This window comes from Varroa destructor, unplaced genomic scaffold, assembly GCF_002443255.2.
Source record: "Varroa destructor unplaced genomic scaffold, Vdes_3.0 BEIS01000005.1, whole genome shotgun sequence".
Taxonomy (NCBI): domain Eukaryota; kingdom Metazoa; phylum Arthropoda; class Arachnida; order Mesostigmata; family Varroidae; genus Varroa; species Varroa destructor.
Genome location: NW_019211458.1, coordinates 13848425 through 13868398, shown reverse-complemented (window position 1 = coordinate 13868398; position 19974 = coordinate 13848425). Strand labels below are relative to the sequence as shown.

The 19974-nt window shown below is 41.6% G+C and overlaps 1 protein-coding gene across 9 annotated transcripts in view; it reads left to right on the top strand.

Annotated features, from left to right (window-relative positions):
* The window catches only part of Ptp10D (Protein tyrosine phosphatase 10D), a 177378-nt gene that overhangs the window by 17931 nt on the left and 139473 nt on the right, over positions 1-19974 (top strand). The window contains exon 1 of one of the 9 annotated variants that reach the window (XM_086991561.1): positions 14502-14522. The exons of the other annotated variants lie outside the window; for them this stretch is intronic. Coding sequence (XP_086847687.1) covers positions 14520-14522 — 3 coding nt within the window. The 5' untranslated portion in view covers positions 14502-14519. Of the gene's footprint in view, positions 1-14501; positions 14523-19974 lie in introns of those variants that run through there. 9 annotated transcript variants of the gene reach the window in all.

Sequence of the window (19974 nt, the reverse complement as noted above, 5' to 3'; positions counted from 1 at the left end):
AAAATAGAAAAGCTTCAGTTGTTATTAAATGTTTTTTTATTCGTTTGTCTCGCTGTGAATCTTCGCTTTGAAGACTCACCTTTCCCACTCGGAACAGTAGCAAGAACGTCAACTGTAGCAGAAGCGGTTTCGTGCATATTCCACGTTCGTATAGTATCGATTTGTTGTGCTCCTTCTTTTCACGAAGTCGATGCATGTCCCTGCTTAGTTTCGCGCTCACACCACCGTCCCTCTCTGTTTTTTGAAAGGCGAAATATTAGCCAATTTTACCAATGGCTACTTCGCCCCCCAGCGTCATAAACGTCATACGACCATCAAACAGTCTCTGAACACTGGAAGGGGTCTGGGAAGGTAGACAGACGCATAGATTTATAATCGCACAGGTTTGTTACATGTGGAGAAAGTGAATATTGCGTTACTTAAGCTTTCGCCATTAGCAAACCCAGAATCGCCACTATCCTACGTCCGCTACGGCAGTCCACAGTTGTACGCAGGCAAGTAGTTCTGGAAGACATTTTGGCATTGGCTTGTTGCACCCTAACACGCCATTTAAAGCCGCAGAGAAGTGGAAAAGGATAATGTTTCAATTCGCTTACAACGAAAGCTGATCAGAACTGCTCAACTCAGCAGGTAGTGTAAGTCGAACATCCTTATCTGTTTGTGAAGCTATACGGAGAAAAATGCCGCTCGTAGGCTGATAGGTCAACATATTTCACAACGGGAACGGCCATCGAGATTACGATGAAGAAATCGAACGAGTCGATTAATATCTCATTTGTAGAATTCACTGACGTAGATGCTAGCCTTCGTGGAAAAATAGTCTGCTAGTAATAATACTTCTATACTTAACTCTTATTAAGTTTATGTGTGTTGCAATTACATTAATTTTCTATATTTCTCTTTTCTCAGCTACCAATATAAGTGTTTCTAGGTGTCGCAATGTTTTCGTCTTTATGGCACTGCTGATAAATGTCGAGAAAGATGGAATCATTTTATGTCCAAATATTTTCGTGCGCATATGTCATAGATGGATGGATTATTACACACATGATTATGTCACCCTTTTAAATCTCAAATCAAAATAGCTAACGTTGAACAGATTATCCAACTGCAATTCGTGGTGGTAACCTGCCTATATAAATATCAGTGAAGATAAGAGAGCAATTTACGAACATTACCTATCATGGCCTATTTGAAATGGCAGTTCTAAGGCCGCGAACTTATCGTGTAGCAAAGTTCACTAGCTTTGCTAACAAGCAAGTTGAATATCCTTCCATTTGTACATGCACTACGTATGTTTATTGCTAAATGTAATGCTTAGATATATATCATTTCAGTCATCTCGAATAAAAGCAATTTTTTTAAAAGCCGATGCAAATGAATGCTTCAACGTAAATACAAAACTATGCTTGTTCTTCTTTTTAATGACGTTTCTACCAGTCAATTTATGTTTTTAAATTTATTGACCCTGGCGATGTCGTTTATTTGCTTGTACACATACCTGAGAAATTAGGAAAACCCTTAGAGAAATGCATTAACAGGAACTCATCTATAAGGCTCACTAATTGGAATTTTTGCGCTATTCCTGGCCAGTTGCCCGTTATAACGACAGCACCGACTATGGAAATGACAGGTGTCAGCATCTATGTGTCCAACACCACCATGATGTCTGAGGAAATTGGGCTTCACTCGTAAACATTGAAGCAGCATATCATATATCTGATAAAGTCTGGGACCTGCTGGGTGAAATCAAATAAAATTACATTATATGGAATCAGGTAGATTCTAAATGAAAGCGGCGTACTATGCTAGTCAGGCGCGTCGTAGTTCTCTGTTTACTGAGTTCTTTAATGTGTTCTTATTATATGATGGTAAGTATCAAAAATATATTTATTTCGTCTCATCCACATCACCTATAGGTCGTGTCTTTCTTCTAGTCAATTAGAACGTGCTCGAGACCAAAGTAACGTTTTCTTTGTTGAAATTATGCAGCGATAGTCGTATCTGGTTGTGAAGAAAGCACAAAATGTTCTTCACAACCAGTTTTTTGTTACTGTTGACTGGGCGAATAGTTTCGGGGTTACACGGTTAGACTAGGCCTAATCTATTCTCTGTTGGAATTGTAGCAATCCGAAGTTGGTCAGACACTCAGATTGTTTGTGGCATATTGAATTTTTGGAAACATTTCAACGCTTCCCGTTCGTGTAGACGCACAGTTTCGACCGTTGGTGAGCCTGTTTCGGGCCGATAGTTTGAGGGATGAATGAGCTTGGTAGGGGTAATGACCACAAAAGTTGCTAAACAGACGTAAGAGATAAAGGTGCGCCTGTAGCTTGTACAGGCTGTGCCGTCCTTTACGAAACAGTTACGTGCGCTTAACGTGATTGGTAAAAGGCGATTATGTATCCATGCAGATCTCGCTATTTTTCCTTATCAAGTAAACGCCTTATACAGACCCATGCAGAAGGACCTATGGTATATAAATAATCGAAAATTTCAATTATCTAGTTAGGGTTTGTTCTTTTTTTAATTTTCTCTTGTTTTATGGCGAGAAGCCTTACCGAGCTGGACTGACGGAGAGGTATCTTCTATTTACGTATGGCCTTAATCATGCGTTATATCTTTTCCACTGACACGCAGAGAATTTATATAGGTATTTCTTATTGGTATCAACCTCTGTCGTCTGTCATTAAATATCTGTCAGGGAGACGCTTAGAATAGCCAAAGCTTGCGTTGGAAGACGTTCAGTGGACGAATGGTACGGGGTAGAGGGCTAATCAATAGGAACCAACATACTTTATCAGTCGGTCAGTTTGTCAGATGATGATAATCAGTTTTGAGTGTGTTCATCAGCCATTCCGCCGTGTCATTGCTAACGCGGTGCTTTACGTCATTAGTTAAGAATGGGTGATCCCGTAGTATGGCGCTGTAGACGCCTTTTCTCGTGTACATAGATATAATAATAATATTCGGTGGTGTACCAGCACATGTGGGGGAATGCTAGTCTCAGTTGTGAGTGCGAGCGGCTTATCGCACACGGCGAGATGTTGGCTTCACTTACGTGTGGTTGGGGTGATACGGGGTAACGTTAGTCGGTCGGTATGTGTGGCACTACCGATTTTTACTCGTTTACTGTGAAGATTTGTTAATTTAGAGTTGAAAAGCAAAACGATTACGACAGGAAGGACGATCGCTATATTGGATCAGCTCTATCAACCAGTGGGCTTAAAAGGTGGAGCAAGTCTAAGACCTAGATGGGGCACTCTCGCGGAGAGTGCCGGCTAGAGGCACACACAGAGCAAAGTGAGCTGTCTAACAGCGTTTCGCACAGCGGCATTGCAGCAGCCTCTGCATAATATGTCATATTTTCAACCAGTTGTTCAAATTCTGCCATAGCAGTTGCGGCCGGTTACCTGGATCTTACGAGCAGTTATCTTCGTTGCCTATGCCTATCTGAACTTGTCCATCCACTCGCAAAATGATGCAGAGTCGTTGAGGCTTGCTAAGCACTACGACTGGGCTGGAAAAGCAGAACAGAGTGGGTCGTAGGTTAGCGCACGAAGGGCCTAAGAGGCTTCGTGATTGGGTATCATTCATCTTTTCTACTCTTCGCTATCACTGTAGTCGATTAGTATCCACAGGGATGATCTTTTTGACAGTTGCTAAGGAAAACCGGCGACTAGGCTAGCTGCTTGCTCTATTTTAGGTTTATTCGACGTCTATTCTGAGCCATAAAAGACAACGTTGCCGTCGCGCTATAGAACAAAAAATATCAGCAGGTAACGTGTGTAGCGTTGGATATTTTAAGAGGTGGGGTCGTGTTACCCACATTGATTGTATTAGGTCACAATATACAGATGGAGGGTTTTCCCGTTCATGAAGCCAGCGTTTAACTGCGAACTTAGGTACCAAAACAGCGTGGTACAATCGATGGCCACGCAGGCTCGTCCGTCTTGTATTGTGTGTCCTGTCAGCTCAAGAGATCATCATTGTATAGCCGATTTGTGTTGCCTGACAGGTGGGAGAAGAAAGAGCAGGTCGCTGGCGGGTTCCTGCGGGCAAGCCATATTGCGTTTTCATGTTCTCTTAGATTTTAGCTTTCATCTTTACTTCGTTTTCCGTAGTGAAAATGAATCGAAGAATAAACCGTTGAAAGCGAAGAAAAAAGTCTACGTGGACTGTGTCTTTATCCCTATGAGGTGACCGTTCTCGAAGGTAGCAACACGATACGGCCCAGGCGTCAGCTGTGTTAGTCGGATTCAGTATCGTCCACCCATTACCTATACCACGGCACCCCTCGTCTGAGAGTTGAGCATGGATAAAAATCGATGCTTCTTTAAACATCGTTGACATTATCATCAGCGGCCTTTGGCCTTGAGTTGCTTTCTACCGTTCAGTGGTCGCGTTAAGCCTCGCAGCTTGGTTTCAATTCCTACCGACGCTCTATTAATGCTGTTGCAAATTGATTTCTACTTCTTATCTATTGAATCTTGGTGAATCGCATGGCCATCCTCGTCCGTTCACGGGAAGAAATGGAAAAACTTCATCGGAGCCGCTTCTTCCTGATGACATCGATTAATCTATTGGTGTCTAAAGAAGGATTTTGTATGTGTTAGTACAATGATCCCTACATCTTCGTCGCAGCTAATGTCTACAATTGCTTCATGTATGTTTGAAGGTAACGAATAGACATGCGTTGGCGTTTCTCCTCCTGTTCTTTTTTTCTCTTTCTCTATCTCTCTCGAAGAAAGTTTTGCCAGCCCTTTCTTTCCTTCTTTATGGCCACAGTCCGGTTTATATCGACTGCAATGACGCTGCTCCGACGGCGCGAGTCATTTATCTTCGCTCCTTTCTTCCCTGTGTAGCGTTTTGCCATTTACCTCTCTCCATCTACTACAAAAACATGTTCGTCGTTCGAGTTCAAAGCGATCGGCGAAATGGCGATACAATTCGATGCGCCAATGCCATACCGTGGTTAAGCTAACCAAGTCGAGGCTGGCATCGACACTAACGGGTGCTTTGGTTTTCTATGCTTCCAGCTAGATCTCTTTCGACCATCTTTATTTCGGCTGCGCGCTCTATCTTTATTTTTTTTCTATGCAGTCTCGTAAAGGAACGGAAGAAACAGGTCACCTTGCCCTTTTGTAGCCGGGCTTCTCGCCGCCGTTGTAGCTTTCATTTCGTGGTGTCAACAGTTTTTTCATTACACTACCCAGCAAGTCACCGGTTCCAACCCCAAGAACCCATTTGGCTCGTGCCTTACGGCGACGATGTTCCGGTAGCAGGGGCAGTGATTGGGAGGTAGCCGAGTGTCTTAACAAAAGCGGTAGAATCTCGAAGAAAAGTGGGAAGAATTACAGCGTTTGGCAGCACGTGGGCCTCCGACCGTCAACGTAGCTTTTTCCGTGCTCATGCGAAGGAATCACCATCAAGGCAAGAAGAGTAAGAAGCGACAATGGCATGCTAAAGCGGAAAAGGAAAAAATTAGATACAGTTGAATTGTGTGGGACTCGCAGCTTGCTGCAACGGATCGGTAGTACGTGTCAGGCCTGGACGCGCTGAACCCGGGCCGTACGGCTCGTCCGTGATGGATAGGTGTTGGCAAAGAGAGATACAACAGATCTCCATACCTATGTTGTCACTTTCAGTCGTAAAAGCGAAAAATAGCTGCGCTAGAAGCAGTCAAATTGGATAATCGCGCTACGGATTTACAACACTGTATTCTCTACCTAAACGAACATCACACTCAGGTTAAGACTCACTTCATACTACAGGTATTATTATATCGACTCGGTATGTACTATACGAGATTTGGTCATTTTCTTAAGCATATTCTATTTGCCGGCGACGTCCGATACCATATAACGTTTGTTTGTCAATTGCGTTGCCCTTTCTTTGCCGCAAGCTCACCGGTGAGCTCCGTCATGCCGCCTGTTCATAGCTGAGCTGTTGTGTCCCACTTCGACCAATACCAAAACGGGGATGGCCAGAGCGGATTTGAGGGTACGGGCTTTGATGCTTGACAAGTCGTTCTTGGGTTGCCAAAACTATTTCCCGACGAACTCGCTTGTCTCCTCCTTTCGTCGTCGTTGCCGACCTTCTCTGTCTTCTGCGTACGGCCAGTCTTTGGTGGAATTGCGCATGTTTGCCTATATCGTTATAGTCGCCGCACCCGCTCTTACCGTCTGAGTGTGTTTGATGAGACAAGAAGCGGCAAACGAGCGCTTTTCGTCTTTGCCCGCTGCAAAACGAAGCATGAGGCCCCCTTAATGACACAAGAGGATAGATACGCGAAACGCAACCAGGCGCAAGGTAGATCTCCTAGATGAGGTCGTACAAACAATTGATCAAGACGACGATGACGACGACAACAGACCGAAAATAAGAACAAGTGTAAAACCCAAAAGTACTATATTTTCTTTTTCTTCTTTGTTGTTTTTATAAAAAAAAAAACATCAAAACGAACTAAAACAACGAAAGTAAATCCTGAGATATTATGTCGCTGTGTATGTCGGGTTGATACATACATCTAGTTTCCTATTTGTTGGTAATGGTGGGGAACTCATAACATTTGCGTGGGTACAAATGCTGACTTTTTTGACACTCTTTTGAATTCTCGTAGCGCAGATTAGGGAATGAAAGAGTGTTCTTGCCTTTTTCCACCGGCTGGTAGGCAAAAAAGAGGTGATCCGCCTTTTCATCGATCGCGTTTCGCCGCCAGGTTGAATGAAAACGGCGACGAGCACAGCGGGCGCTGTTGGTGAGTCAACAATTACAGTTGCTACTTGTAGTATAAGCGGACAACTAGTGCTCTTGTACTACAAGTAGCAACAAGAGTAGTAAGACCACAGACGAACATAAGTCACGGATACATCGATCCAGAACGACGACACCTACGATTCAGCTTAAAGTTATGCTCGTAGTTGGATAGTCAGCAGTTCAAATGCTCCACATAGCAATTATGGGTTTGACGCTTAGTCAGCTAATTCTTATACGTGTATATATATAGATTGTACAATTCTTTTGTAGGAATAGTCAAACTGTACTAGGATGCCTGCCCCGAACCGGCTAGAACCTGTTAAAAATAGAAGCGTGTTTCTAGATAACTTCTGCTTTTCTATAGCGAACTCCGTGCCATGCAATTCTGCAGTGAGTTGTATCTGAATGAAAGACACGAGGCACAGGTTTAAATGGTGCTAAAGGTAGACATGAGCGGCAGATCATTGCTACAGGCTCTCCAGGAGATTCCTGATGTTTTGAAAGAGCATTTGGCTTCTGAGTACGGGAGAAATGACGAACAGCGGAGATCACAAACCGCACGCGTACAGTGCATCGTTAGAGCTAACGAGAGCATGTGGGACACTTCCATATAGAAGAAATTAGCTCTCGTACCATCTCGCTTAATAACAGTGTTAGATAAAGCGTAGTTGTATGAGAAACGGGACGAGGTTGACAAGGAAATCAGCCATTGGATAGCAAATAGCAGACGTTCAATACTGTCGCGCGTAATCACTAGTAGAAGTGATTCGATGGAAACATTGCTCGACAATTCCGGCTGCGCAGGTTTTACAATGATGTAATATTCGAACGCCGATCGCAGCGATGCCGGACCGGAAGGAGTTGGTCTTCCGTGTATCTAAATCTCTCTATCATCAGAAAACAGGTACCCATGTGCTTTCAATCACGTTCTTAATCATCACACAATTCCTAATTAAACGATGCGATAGATCAATGCACATGGCTTGTGTACATTTCCTTATAGTTTAAGCTTGTCATTTTAATCGTTATGCCGCCTATGGACAAACGCTATACCACTAATTATACAGTATCGAATTGAGTTATAGCGTTTCTTGTTTTGTTATTGAATAAAAAACAGGCCCACAAGTTCCTGACAAAAGAGATTACACCATTCATTTTGTAAGACGAGTTTTCAAACTTTATGTGCCGTTTGAACACTGATAGACGAGTGAAATCGAAGTTAGCATTTTTATCCAATACAAAAAAAAAGGCAGTCTTTAAAGCAGGAGACCTCGTAATCATTTTGACTTGCTCGCCCATAAGATGTAGTCTACTTTGCCCCAGTACAACTTTTGCCCAGGACTCGCTTAAATGAGTTCCGTATGTCTCACTTTGAAAATTTTGGCTAATATATGATCGACCCTGACCGTCCGTGCAATTGCAACGTAGCACTGTACGAAGTTCGGTCAAATCACTTGATGGATCTATGGACTGGTCCAACATCGTACGTCCAACATTGAACGTTGAACTTCCTATGCGTTCGGTGTCGGAGCGAAGGGGTGAAGCTGCTGCTGTTAGCGCCTTGAACAGCGTTCGCGCTAAGGGCACGTATTGAAGTTGCTTTTACGGCAGTTTACCTCGATTTCCCTCTCCGCCTCTATCGTCTGTCCTGTGCCACGTCCTGGCAGGGAGTTAGCAGAGATATCTCTGCAGCACCTTCTCGCTAAAAGTGGGATGGGTGCACAGCATGATTACTATAACGGCAACTTGTACGTGGTCTGATTGAGCAAATGTAAATGATGCAAAAACTCACTCTAACGTTTTCGATTGAGAGTGAAGCAACTCCTCGGTGAAGCAAAAAAGGCGAACGGAGGAAATAACGACGACAAAAGATAGAATCGATGCATAATCGGACGAATGTTGCGGTCGAATGTTTCTATTTTGGATAGGTACCTTCATATACAACCTTGATATAGACAGTAGCTGCTACAACCGTTATCGATACTGCCACTTGTTCCGCCATTCGAGATGACTAAAACCTCGAATATTCGACTATCGTAATTAATCAATTGAGTACCTCATTTTATAGTCGTTGCATTGCATCGCAGCAAGACACGCAGATTATCTATCAACGATTGGTACTTTCCTTGATAGGTTTTGAACTATTGGTTCAGTAAGCGTCGATTGTAATTCCTGGCTTGAGAACGCCAACTAAACCCTCACTGATGGTGTACTGCGAAAGAAGTGCAAAAAATTAAATTATAATATCACCAATCATCATTCGTCACTATCACCTGATGGTTTCAGCAACGGTAATTAAATTCTAAGGAGGAACTAAACTCTAAGGAGGAAAAGCTCCGCACTAGATACCACCTAAGACCAAGGGATTTAGTGATATTTAGCAATACAAAAGAATTTCCCTGAGACCGTATGATGCACGTATGGTATGTGGTTCATATCAGGGTGCCGAGCACCCCCTTCTCAGCGGGTACAGATAACAGTTCTATCATTTGTTCAGCAAAGTTTGATAGCGATAATTACTCATCAATTAACATTTTGCCTGAAATATAATCACCACTTTTTCAGTTTGAGAATAAATTTGTTATAGACATTGATTCAAATCAGTTGAGAGTATAGGGACAACCTGCATTTAAACGTAGATTTATTCACTGTAAAATTTCACCTTTAAAGTTGTACGAAGGTTAATCGTAACCAATTTCCATTCTGCCTTAAAACAAGAAAAATGATCTGATGACTTTTTGGTAATTTGGCAAATCGCGGACACCAATATCGGCTCCTCAGTACCTCTCAGCCGTCTTTTGGGACTGAAGCATGGGGGAAGCGCACGTTGAGTTCGTTTTTTTTGGCGCTACGGCAGTAGCTTTTGGTCACCAACGACGCCACTGATCTCAGCACGTGCATCACTCGTCAACATCTTGTGATCGCTGTAAGAAAAAAAAGAGTCTAAGTAGCTCTACGTTCACTGCTATTACCGTTATTCGTCGGATAACGCCGTCTGAATACGACGCGGTACAGCAAGAGATTGCACTGAAGCCAACGAACCGAAGGATCAACTAGTGAAACTGGTATCGGATAGGCTGTTCGTGCAGCAGTGACTATACCAGAGTGTCAGACACACTGGGCTAATTCCCGATTTGGTTTGTTCCAAGGAGCAGCCCCTGAAGCTGAGCTTGGTCGTTAGTAAGGTTGAAATACCAAGAAACCTCGCCGCATCTGAACTTTAATTCAAGTTACTAACCGTATGTACTACTATTCGCTGTTTTGTGCGTCTGTCTCCTGTACAGGAAGGACGGCATTTTTGCGTGCAGACCGTAATCAGTTGGCTAAACTAGTTGATCCGGCTGAACGAAACGAAGTCAGATGCTTCGGAACTGATAAGCAGGTTGATATATCAGATGTGGCATTCGTGATTCGACTATGAACATCTGGCTAGCCAGTCGCCAATTTAGGACATTTGCTACTCCATTCACCACTGACAATTTCGGGCCAGATGTGTTCGAAATGATTCGTAACTTCGTGAGAATAAGTAAAGTCAACTTCGATTTACTGCGAGTGGATGAAAGCAGATTGGCCTAGAAGAAGCCTATGCCTCGCGTGTACTCTAAGTTGACGATGTTCGGTCACACATTAGCTCCTCCGATAACAATACTGGGTGTCTTAAATTCGATTACACCTACTAATAACATCTCGGCCCAAACTAGGCTTCTAGTCTGACCATCTTGAGGTCACAACCTTATCTCTGTGCGCATCTCGCAAGTCAGTGCTTCTTCATCTAACCGGCATCTAGCAGTGGTTCGCCATATTAGGGGCCTACCACGAATAACGAGCACGAAACAAAGAGTAAGAGTCCCTGAGTTTTCTCAGATAACACAAATGCAACTAACACCTTACGTTGTTGAGCCCCGTGGCCATCTAGCGGAACGTCTGAACGAGTCGTCCGGGAAACAATCCAGCTTAGGTGGAATATTTTTTTTCAATTATCGCTAGCTTAATTCTAATTAAGAAGAAGTTAGAACTCAGAAAGGAGCAAAATTGCCTCGAAGCTAAACATTATTTACGCAACTCCAAAGAACACAGTCATCACAGCTCGTTCCTGTTCCAGCTCGAAACAAGACAGAACACTGCAGCGTCGGATTTCATTTGTAAGTCATTTCGTGACTGCTAATCCGATGTGTACACACCTCCACGTTGTACTTCCTAACTTACATTGTACTATGCAGCTTGAAAGTGTATTGCAGCAAGATTGTAGAACAGTGTTCCACAAATATAAGTTTTGCCCACGATTTTGTCGCTGCCCTTTTCGCCATGAAGTGGTGAGCTCAGATAACAACCAAAGTAACTTCACGTGAGTTAATTATCATATAATAGGGATTACACGAACGACTAAGGATAGCATCTATTATTTGCGTTATTCCGGCCGTCTGGTAAAGTATTCTGGCAATGATTTCTCCCAATGAGAAACGCAATTGTTGCTCGAACCACTGCGGACGCTGATAAAGCGCCACTTCTGCTGGTCTATTCACTGTATCTTGGAAATCGTCATCAGCATCGCCATTACGAGCAGCAGGACCATGAGAAATAACGGTTGGCTTGACATCATTAGTCCAGGCACCTTCTCCGCTCACTACATAGGTAGCTAGGTGGTAATCATTCGAACGAGCGGCGTCGGCCGCCCTGTGATGTCGACCGTAGTAGAAACAAAATACAGCCGTTGGTGAATTTAGAACAGTTTTAATTCGTGACGCGTCGGCTGCTCCTGCTGTTGCTGATCCCGCATTTGTTTGTAAGTTTGCGCCAGCGTGCCTGCGCTGGCTAAACAGGACGCTTGGGATTGTTGTTACAACAACAGAGTGGCGCTGTTCTTATCGTTACCTTTTTTTGTTGCTGTCAACGATTACAATAGAAGCAAAGCTGGATATTGAATCGTCTAGAAAATAGAAAAATCCTCGACCTCGCTATCGTGATCGCGGAAAGACGCGTGGCCGCTGCCGTCGCGGTTTCCGGTATTGCTGGTCCATCAGAGCCTGGAGAAACGAATAGGCGCTGAAGAATATGGTCGAACGAATCCCGCCAGCCCTAGGAATACTAAATGTATGGATATTGTAATGAAGAACGTGTCGTAGTTACGTAAAAAGTTAATCGTAAGTTGTGCGTTAATCGTTAGCCGGATGCGGTTATTTCTACTCGACAAATGAATAAAGGGAATAGTGTTGGATTGTCCGGTCGTCTAACGCTGCTTCACGCATACAGCAGGAAGCGCTTGTAGCATTTGTTGGAACTTAAGCTTATTGTCTTGGACATGGATATTACTTCCTCTAAAGTAGCATACTTATTATTGCATGAAATGGGCAAAGAGTGACTCCACATCTTTGCATTCAGATTCGTGCCGCTAAAATAAAAAAAAACGTGTAAATAGAACTAGGTTTTATCGCGTTTGACCATTTGCTTTTAGCAATAATTTGTACTACATTCAGTATAAATAGAGTCTGTTCACGATGCTGGATAACACGGACATTTAATCTACTCGTTCCAGTAGGAGCTCCATTTAATCGTTTGGGGTCCCAACTGTTAAGCCCAGGGACATGGAATGGGTATGACCGCTAAAGCCATGTCCCCAGAGGTCGATGAATTCATTTTACTATGGGGAGCGGTTTTTAGCGAAGTTATGTTTTGCATAGTAATTGGGTGGTGAGGCAGCGGCTGTTCTTGTATTTTGGGGTGAGGCAACAGCTTATCACACTGCTTCAGCGGTCAATTAACGCAAAAATCAGACCGTCAAATTAAATAACCGCTTGAAACCATTAAGTCTGCACATGAATAGTTTTTTTTTTTTTTTTTTAACTACCGAAATAATTATCGGGGCAAAATGTATGCATTATTAATTCGCTTTATTCAATTTTTATATTTGCCATTCTGTCTGTGCTACTTTTGATACTTTATGAATAAGATCACATATATATATATATAAAGAGACCCGATATGGAGACAGACTTTCTGATTAGGAATGAAACAGCATTTGTTTCTTATTGGATGTTTATGTTTTCGCGCGACCTGCTTGAAGCACGTGCAGTCTATTAGCTTTGCAGTAAAAAACCTGTCTGGAAGGTACATCAGACAGTAAAGGCAACTTATGATCTATTTTCTATGGGTAATTAGAGATAGCATGGGAGAAGATTACCAATATCTATGTGCATGCATACTACGCATGACACGTTCAAAATACCCGCGGCTGATACAGGTAAACGAAAAAATAATGTTATCTCTCCTATTGTCCTCGTCCGGTCAATGATATAGATTTTTCATCCTCTTAATCTTGCCACATAATTTGCTATAACAATAAATTACATTTTAGCTATTGCAACTCGGTTGGGTTGCAGATCAGTGACCGAAAATCGTGAATGAAAAGTTCGATTTCTCCCTGATCATTTCGACAAACGACGCAGATACATTAGGGTAAGCCATTTTAATGTGAGCGTCTATAACAAGCATTCGTCGAACTGCCATATTTGATTAATTTTTTCATTGTTTAATTTAGGATTAGTACTGTGTTGTCGGTATGTAGAGATAAAGCTTGAAGTATTTAAAGCCAATGATATGGTGTTACGTTTGTCGCTCTGTGTAAATATCAGCGTTGGACCGCTTTCAGAACCTTACGACCCGATCGCTGTCTGTTGGCAAATTAGGGTAAATAAAGTTAGGGAATTACTAAATATTAACGGAAGGATAATTTAGCCAGATCTAAAAATTTCAGACCTCTCGTCGAGCACATCGCCGGCTATTTCCTGGGAAAATACGACTTCAATATGAGAGATCTTTACGATTTCGTCCTATTTGTTGCAGTGAATTTCTGTATTTTTCCATCTCGCAGATTATTATTGAAGCACTACTCCTTGAAAGGATGATGCAGACACGTTTCTGTTATTCAGGAGCTCGTGTCCGAATAAAGTGCAATTCTGGCCTGTGTTTTTTTTTGTAATCGTTAGTCTCTGAGGTTACAAAGCTAGAATTATAACAGATACTCTGCTCGTCGATTTGACACGGAAACCAGTTTTTGTTTTATCTGATAGATGGAAAAGTTTAACATCCAAGATATGCTACGTTGTTAAGACGCATTGGTCGAGTGTTCCTTGTGGGTCTGAGCCTTATTACTGCTACTAATGGACTACTCGGGAGTCAAGCTCACAGGGTTTTTTTTCTCAAAATGGTAATCATATATGAAAGACGGGACGATTTCGTGATTCGTCTATATAGAAAGATCTCGAACAGAACTATACGCGGTTCTTTTCTTCCACTGTTAATTGTGTGGTGATTTTGCATTTAACTTAAACTTTTCCAAGTGCTTGTTTACAAAAAAACGTAGTAACAGTTCGATCTGTCGCAAGGAAAGAATACCCGCTGTACACGGATATCGCTAAGTGTTGCTGCAACAAAAAAAAATTTATATTTTCTCGACATATTTCTTTCAAAGATTTTTATGGTTTTGTGATCGACAGGCTACTAAAAAAAACCCGTATCTATTCCAACATGTTTTAGTGTAAATTTCAACTTGAATAGTTTTTTTTTGTAATTTTATATTTAAACGATTACGTATTAAACACGACATCTGATAGGAGGAATCCGCGATAATTGTCGGCACCTCGTCTTACAGACTATAATTTTTGTCTTTATTTTGTTTTAGGTAAGTCAAGGAGAATTTCATCTTATCAGTAGGCGGGTACCTCGACGTTCAGCAGCGGATAATGTAAGCTCCATTGAACTGGATGGTAAGTTAATGTTAGATGTAATAGTATTACATAAAGAAATATCATCAAGTTGATCAAAACTCTGAGAGATCAGCACTTAGGGTACCTTATGCTAAATAGCCGATCATCTTTGTTATTATAAAGTGTAAAGTGTATGGGAAGACCTGTCTTAAGAGACATTGCGAGGTATGTCTTATCCTATACCGTACAAACGTAATAAAAACGTATAGAGATAAACGGAGTGACTGCCACAATTAAACAGCTACATATCACTTATCTTTCGGTATCCCTATACAAATTGTATATAGTGTTAGACTCTAGATTCTGTGGTATTTTGGCCACGCGGTGGCAATACGAGCCATATATTTATTAGACATAATGTCGCGTCGTTCCTGTGACGCATTTCGTTCGGCTTCTTTTTTTATGGATGCATCTCGATCTAGTGCGCGTTTGCATGACAATGAGACAATTTTTACCGGAACAGTTATAGCGACGAAATGCCAGATAACGCTCAATTTGCTAGTTTACTTACTTCGCGTAGCGGAATCAGAATGGGGCAGAATGGGGTAGAAGAAAATACTAGTAACCTGTAGTCAACACGCACCTCTCACCCCCGCTCAACACTTGAGTTGAGGCTTTCTCAAATTTCATCGTCACCAATACTATGTCATGCATGTTTCCATTTTGTATTGCAGTTGTGTCCGTTTATATTTGTAAATTATTAGTTGTACTCTATTTTATTTAACCTCGGAGTATGTGTCCACAAACGTACGTGGTGGTCGTGTCTTGACAAGTAATTGTTACCTCACCCCGAAAGCGAGGCTATCTCACTAGCGAATTAGCTACTTTCAATCATAATCCACCGAGCGCACAAACCTACATATAAATTCAATAGGGGGTGTTTCACTTCAGAGTACTTTGATATATTTCGTTTGTTAGTTTTTCTGTCCTTTTGACTGTCCACGTGCCTTGCAAAATGCAAGAACTCATCATCACTCACTCACCTGGTGCATTGGCGATTCAAGGTGACGATATAACCTTATATAGGGCATGGGCTAATGTTTTTAATGATCTCGCCGTATTCTGTTGACGTCGCGAACGTGTCCTGATATATGACAGCGCCTGTGGCCGTTAAGCGCGAACAAATCTCGGTAAAATAATTGAGCATCAGCGGCTACACGAGTCCTCGTTACGACCCCAATGATCGACGTAATCTCATCCCAGATCATCGAATGATTGTTACAGTTCCAACTGCCAGGTCAAGCATATTAGTAACTAAAGCTTTACCAGCAACGCTTTTTCTCTATTCTAGACGCTTTGCTTGTAAGCAAGCACCAGTTAGTGAAAGCGGTAACGCTGACAGAAGCATGTTGCTGGTAGAAGTGAGCTAGAAGCATTTGCTTGCAATCCTCCCGAAAAACTCGGAATCTCTTGCATATTAAGATGAATTAGCGAAATATCTATGAGTGTGTAAGTAAGAGCCTGCTTGATTCATAATAAGGTCTTCTCGAGTAAGGCATCACCATACCTTTTCATAATTTGCTAGTAGCTTTTAAGTCGCCATTAAGTAATCTATAATTAGGTAAGAAAATCTCTGCTCGATACGATTCACACAAGGGAACAACAAACGTGCGCATCTCTTACTTGCTGATGGATATTGAATTGTTCCAACTGATAATTCTGGATAGGAATGATCTTAGTGGAGTTAACTTTTGTAATATTTCCTAAGAATTGAAGCCTTCCATGTATATTATAGGAATTCAATGGAATATTGCTCTTTCAGTAAGCCTATTATAAACAGGATCCGGCCTGATCAGTTCGAAATAATCTATCGTTGGATACATCCCAAGATACTTTTCAAATGAATTACATATATATATATATATATATATAAAGCCTATAATAAGTATAGGCATGTTCGTGAGCTGCTAGACGAATAGAAAAAAGGAAAATGAAAAATCTCATCGTTTTTTTTGAGACACGAAGGCTTCACACAGCTCTCGGCTGTTAAGCGTCTAATTAAGAACATTTTAAAACGAACCACAGGTGACAAAAACTAATAACTCTTTCACTACACGCTCGTATGTGTGCATATGTGTTCGTCGAATAGTCTGTGTTCTCATTTCCAATGTACATACTGCACAATGAATGAATAGTGTACAAGGCATGCTGCCATGTGTGTGCAGCCTATCGTAGACCCTACGTGATGATACGCTAAAAAAACCAATAGCAGCACGTTTAACTAAAATGATAGCAGGAATCGAATGATTTAGAATATTGTGAACGTAATCGTATTTGCTATGCACGCAACAGTTCATGACAAATGATCCTGCTGCTCTGAGTCGGATCAGTATCGGAACCGGTTTCGCGTAACTCTGACTGATGATAACGCAAATCGTTCGTACCACTGGATGGCTCACTATCTCGATGATGCTGATGTCCTACTTCGCGATACTGGCGAGGGTACCTGGTTTACTCATGGGTACCTTTATACAGATACAATTGGTATGATATGAAATAGATTTTGGGTCAGGTTCGTTGCTGCTGATGGTTTTCGATTGGCTCTGAATGTTGCTGACCTGTTTGCAATACTCTGTTGTAGGATTGTGACGGCCGGTGTAAGAGCGTACGACGATGCAAGCATTGATCGTCTTTGGAGAAACATCAAAACCTGATAGGAAAAAAAGCTAAAAAGGCGAAATTATATATTCCGATACCGATTCACTTTCGGAAAACAAGTAGGTAGACGAAATAGTAAAGACGATTGGTTTAGCCATAGAAAGGATTACGATAGGTATAACATGGATTTGCCGCGGCATACGAGGCTAGCTCAATACTAGTCAGCAGTTTCAGCTAGTAATGAAGGAAATATGGTTGTCGTCTACCTGAGCGTAGGTTTGTGTCACTCGACTTCCTAGAAATTCAGAGCAGGGCAGTGTAATGCCTGTCCCAGTGACGCTATATTAATAACGAGGGAAAATTTTAAATCTACACTGGTAGTCTGGTTTCGATTTAGACCGTCACTGTAGAACGCCTAGTAAATAGCTAATACCTTCATAGGTCCTTATCCGTAAAGAGAAACTTGGAGTCACCAGAGTGAATACGTAGAGGCCTATTTAAATGTTTCTAGGCAAAATTTCCTAATCAGATCAAGAAAAAAAAACACAGACACATCAGGTAGGTGAGTCTATGGGCATATGGCTATTTAGTTGTTTTAGCTATAGTTTTATCGGCACTCCTGTACCAGTGTGCAGCTCCGTTTCTCCATCCCTTGAATCTCTGTTTTGCAAGAATTGTGCCCCAACAAATTCCGTCATAAATGCTTGATGATAAGAGCGAGAGAATTAAGATGTCATTGGGCATTAGGTAGAATATCGTCGATTACGTTAAATGAACGTGTGCGTCTGACCGTGCTCTTTGTTTCGTCACTTCATAAGCGTACTGAAGAATATACGGATTTCTAGACGAGGCTATCTGAAGCACCGGAAACTTGAAAAGCTCACTGATAAACTAACGGCATCGATGCGAATGATCCGTTTGTCTGGTTTAGAGCACCGATGAATAGAGCATCAACAAGCTTGAGGTATTAGCGCTTTCTTTCTGTGTGCTAAGGGTTTTTTTCAGAGGCACTCAAGAATGTATTCTCTCAAATGCAGCCTGACGGTGCGTACTATTTACAAAAGGATCAAATACAGAATATATACAAAAAGCATGTAACAGCTCTGGCTTCATCGTCTTCGATTCGTAAAATACCAAAATTTGTTTAAGGCTGCCGTTAGAAACAACCGGTGGAGCGAGAGAGAAAGAAGATAGTACGGATACATTCGCCAGCTCTCATATTATCTGGTCCAAATTATGAGCTTAGTACAATTCGTTCATTTACGAGAAAATATCAATGTAGTAGACCCATATAGTCCTACAAAATGGGATTATATGGATCAGAAATAGGGCTGTGTAGACCACTACTGGTTTCGTGAAAGCTGTAATTATGGCTAGAAAAAATGGCATTCTCTAATAATCCACTGCCAAATTACGCGGGTCAAAGGTTATGATCCTATAATTATGGGTCGACATAAGGTTCTATTGCACAGTATGGGTTCGGGTTTTGAGCGACTCAAGTGCTAGTACATTGACGAGTTGCATTGTTTTTGTGAGAAATAACGAGAGCCAGTATTCGAATCCGTGTGAGTACCGTCCCCTAAATTCAATTTGACCGCATCGAAGCTTTAACTACCATATATATGCATAATTTTCATCATCCACGATGGTAATTATCAGCGACGTGATGCATCTTGTTTCGTTCGAACGACGTCTCAGATAAATTGTCAATTTTTTTTTGAAAACGGTTATGTTGTGATGTTGCTGACAACAACGATATGTAGTACAACGAGTCCATATATGTACTCCTACTAGGCTGAATTGTACCCCTAGGCCAATTGATTCATTCACTTTTTCTATAAAGGTAACAATGCAATGCAATGGCCACTACAGACACAGTTCACCCTAGTTTTTATACCCCACATAATGCAACTCGACGTAGTGATTTTTATAGAAGCACGCGCTGAGCTGTGTTTATTTTGGTTCTTTATTGTTCAACAAAAACGTATAGCCCCAGGCTTATATAAGCTAGGGCCATTTTGTCGTACTGGTTGTAAAAAGAAATGATTGCAGTTCTCAGTTGGCGCCATATAAAGAGCTGTAACAACACGAAAAAGTTAACATCTTGTTGAGAATCTTCTGATTCGATTGTAGAACTGCCGTTGCAATTTTCCGTTGCATAGTGTACTTTATAAAAGTTTGAATTCGTTTTACAAAGCTTCACCATCTCGCGTACCTTAATAATAGTAAAAAGAAAAATGACGCTCCTCCTTGACTAAAAATAAACGAGTGTTTATATTACATAACAAGAACCTATAAAGCAAACGAGTTTAAACCCGCTAACAGGATAACAAGGGTTCTCCTGCTTTTTCTGGCATTTTTTCATGAAAGAGATATAAATTTGCCTTAACATTGTTGCTTGTGAATCGGTGTCAAGCATATATATATATATATATATATATATATATATATATATAAGCGACCACTTTACAGTTTGCAGAGGAATGAGCAATGGCTTGTGTTGAGGCGTTCTCATCGAAGAACTCACTGGTCAGCGACCGAAGATAGGCGAGTTTACGCCAAAGTCGTATATCTACCTGTCAGAAAACCTATCAACTTCTGACGTTGAACGTAGTACAAGGTAACTTTCGGGCGCCACGCTACATTTCACTAGAATATTCAAAGTTATTTGCAACTTTGAAGATCACTGCATCGGGGGATTAAACGGTAGCAAGCCGCAACAAAGATTGTGGTAATAATGATAGAAGCTACCCAAGGATGCGTCTTAGCATTTACCTAATGCACGAATACGAAGCAAGAACAACAGTAGGTATTCGAGGGCTCCACTGCTCGTTTATACGCTTGTCTCACACTT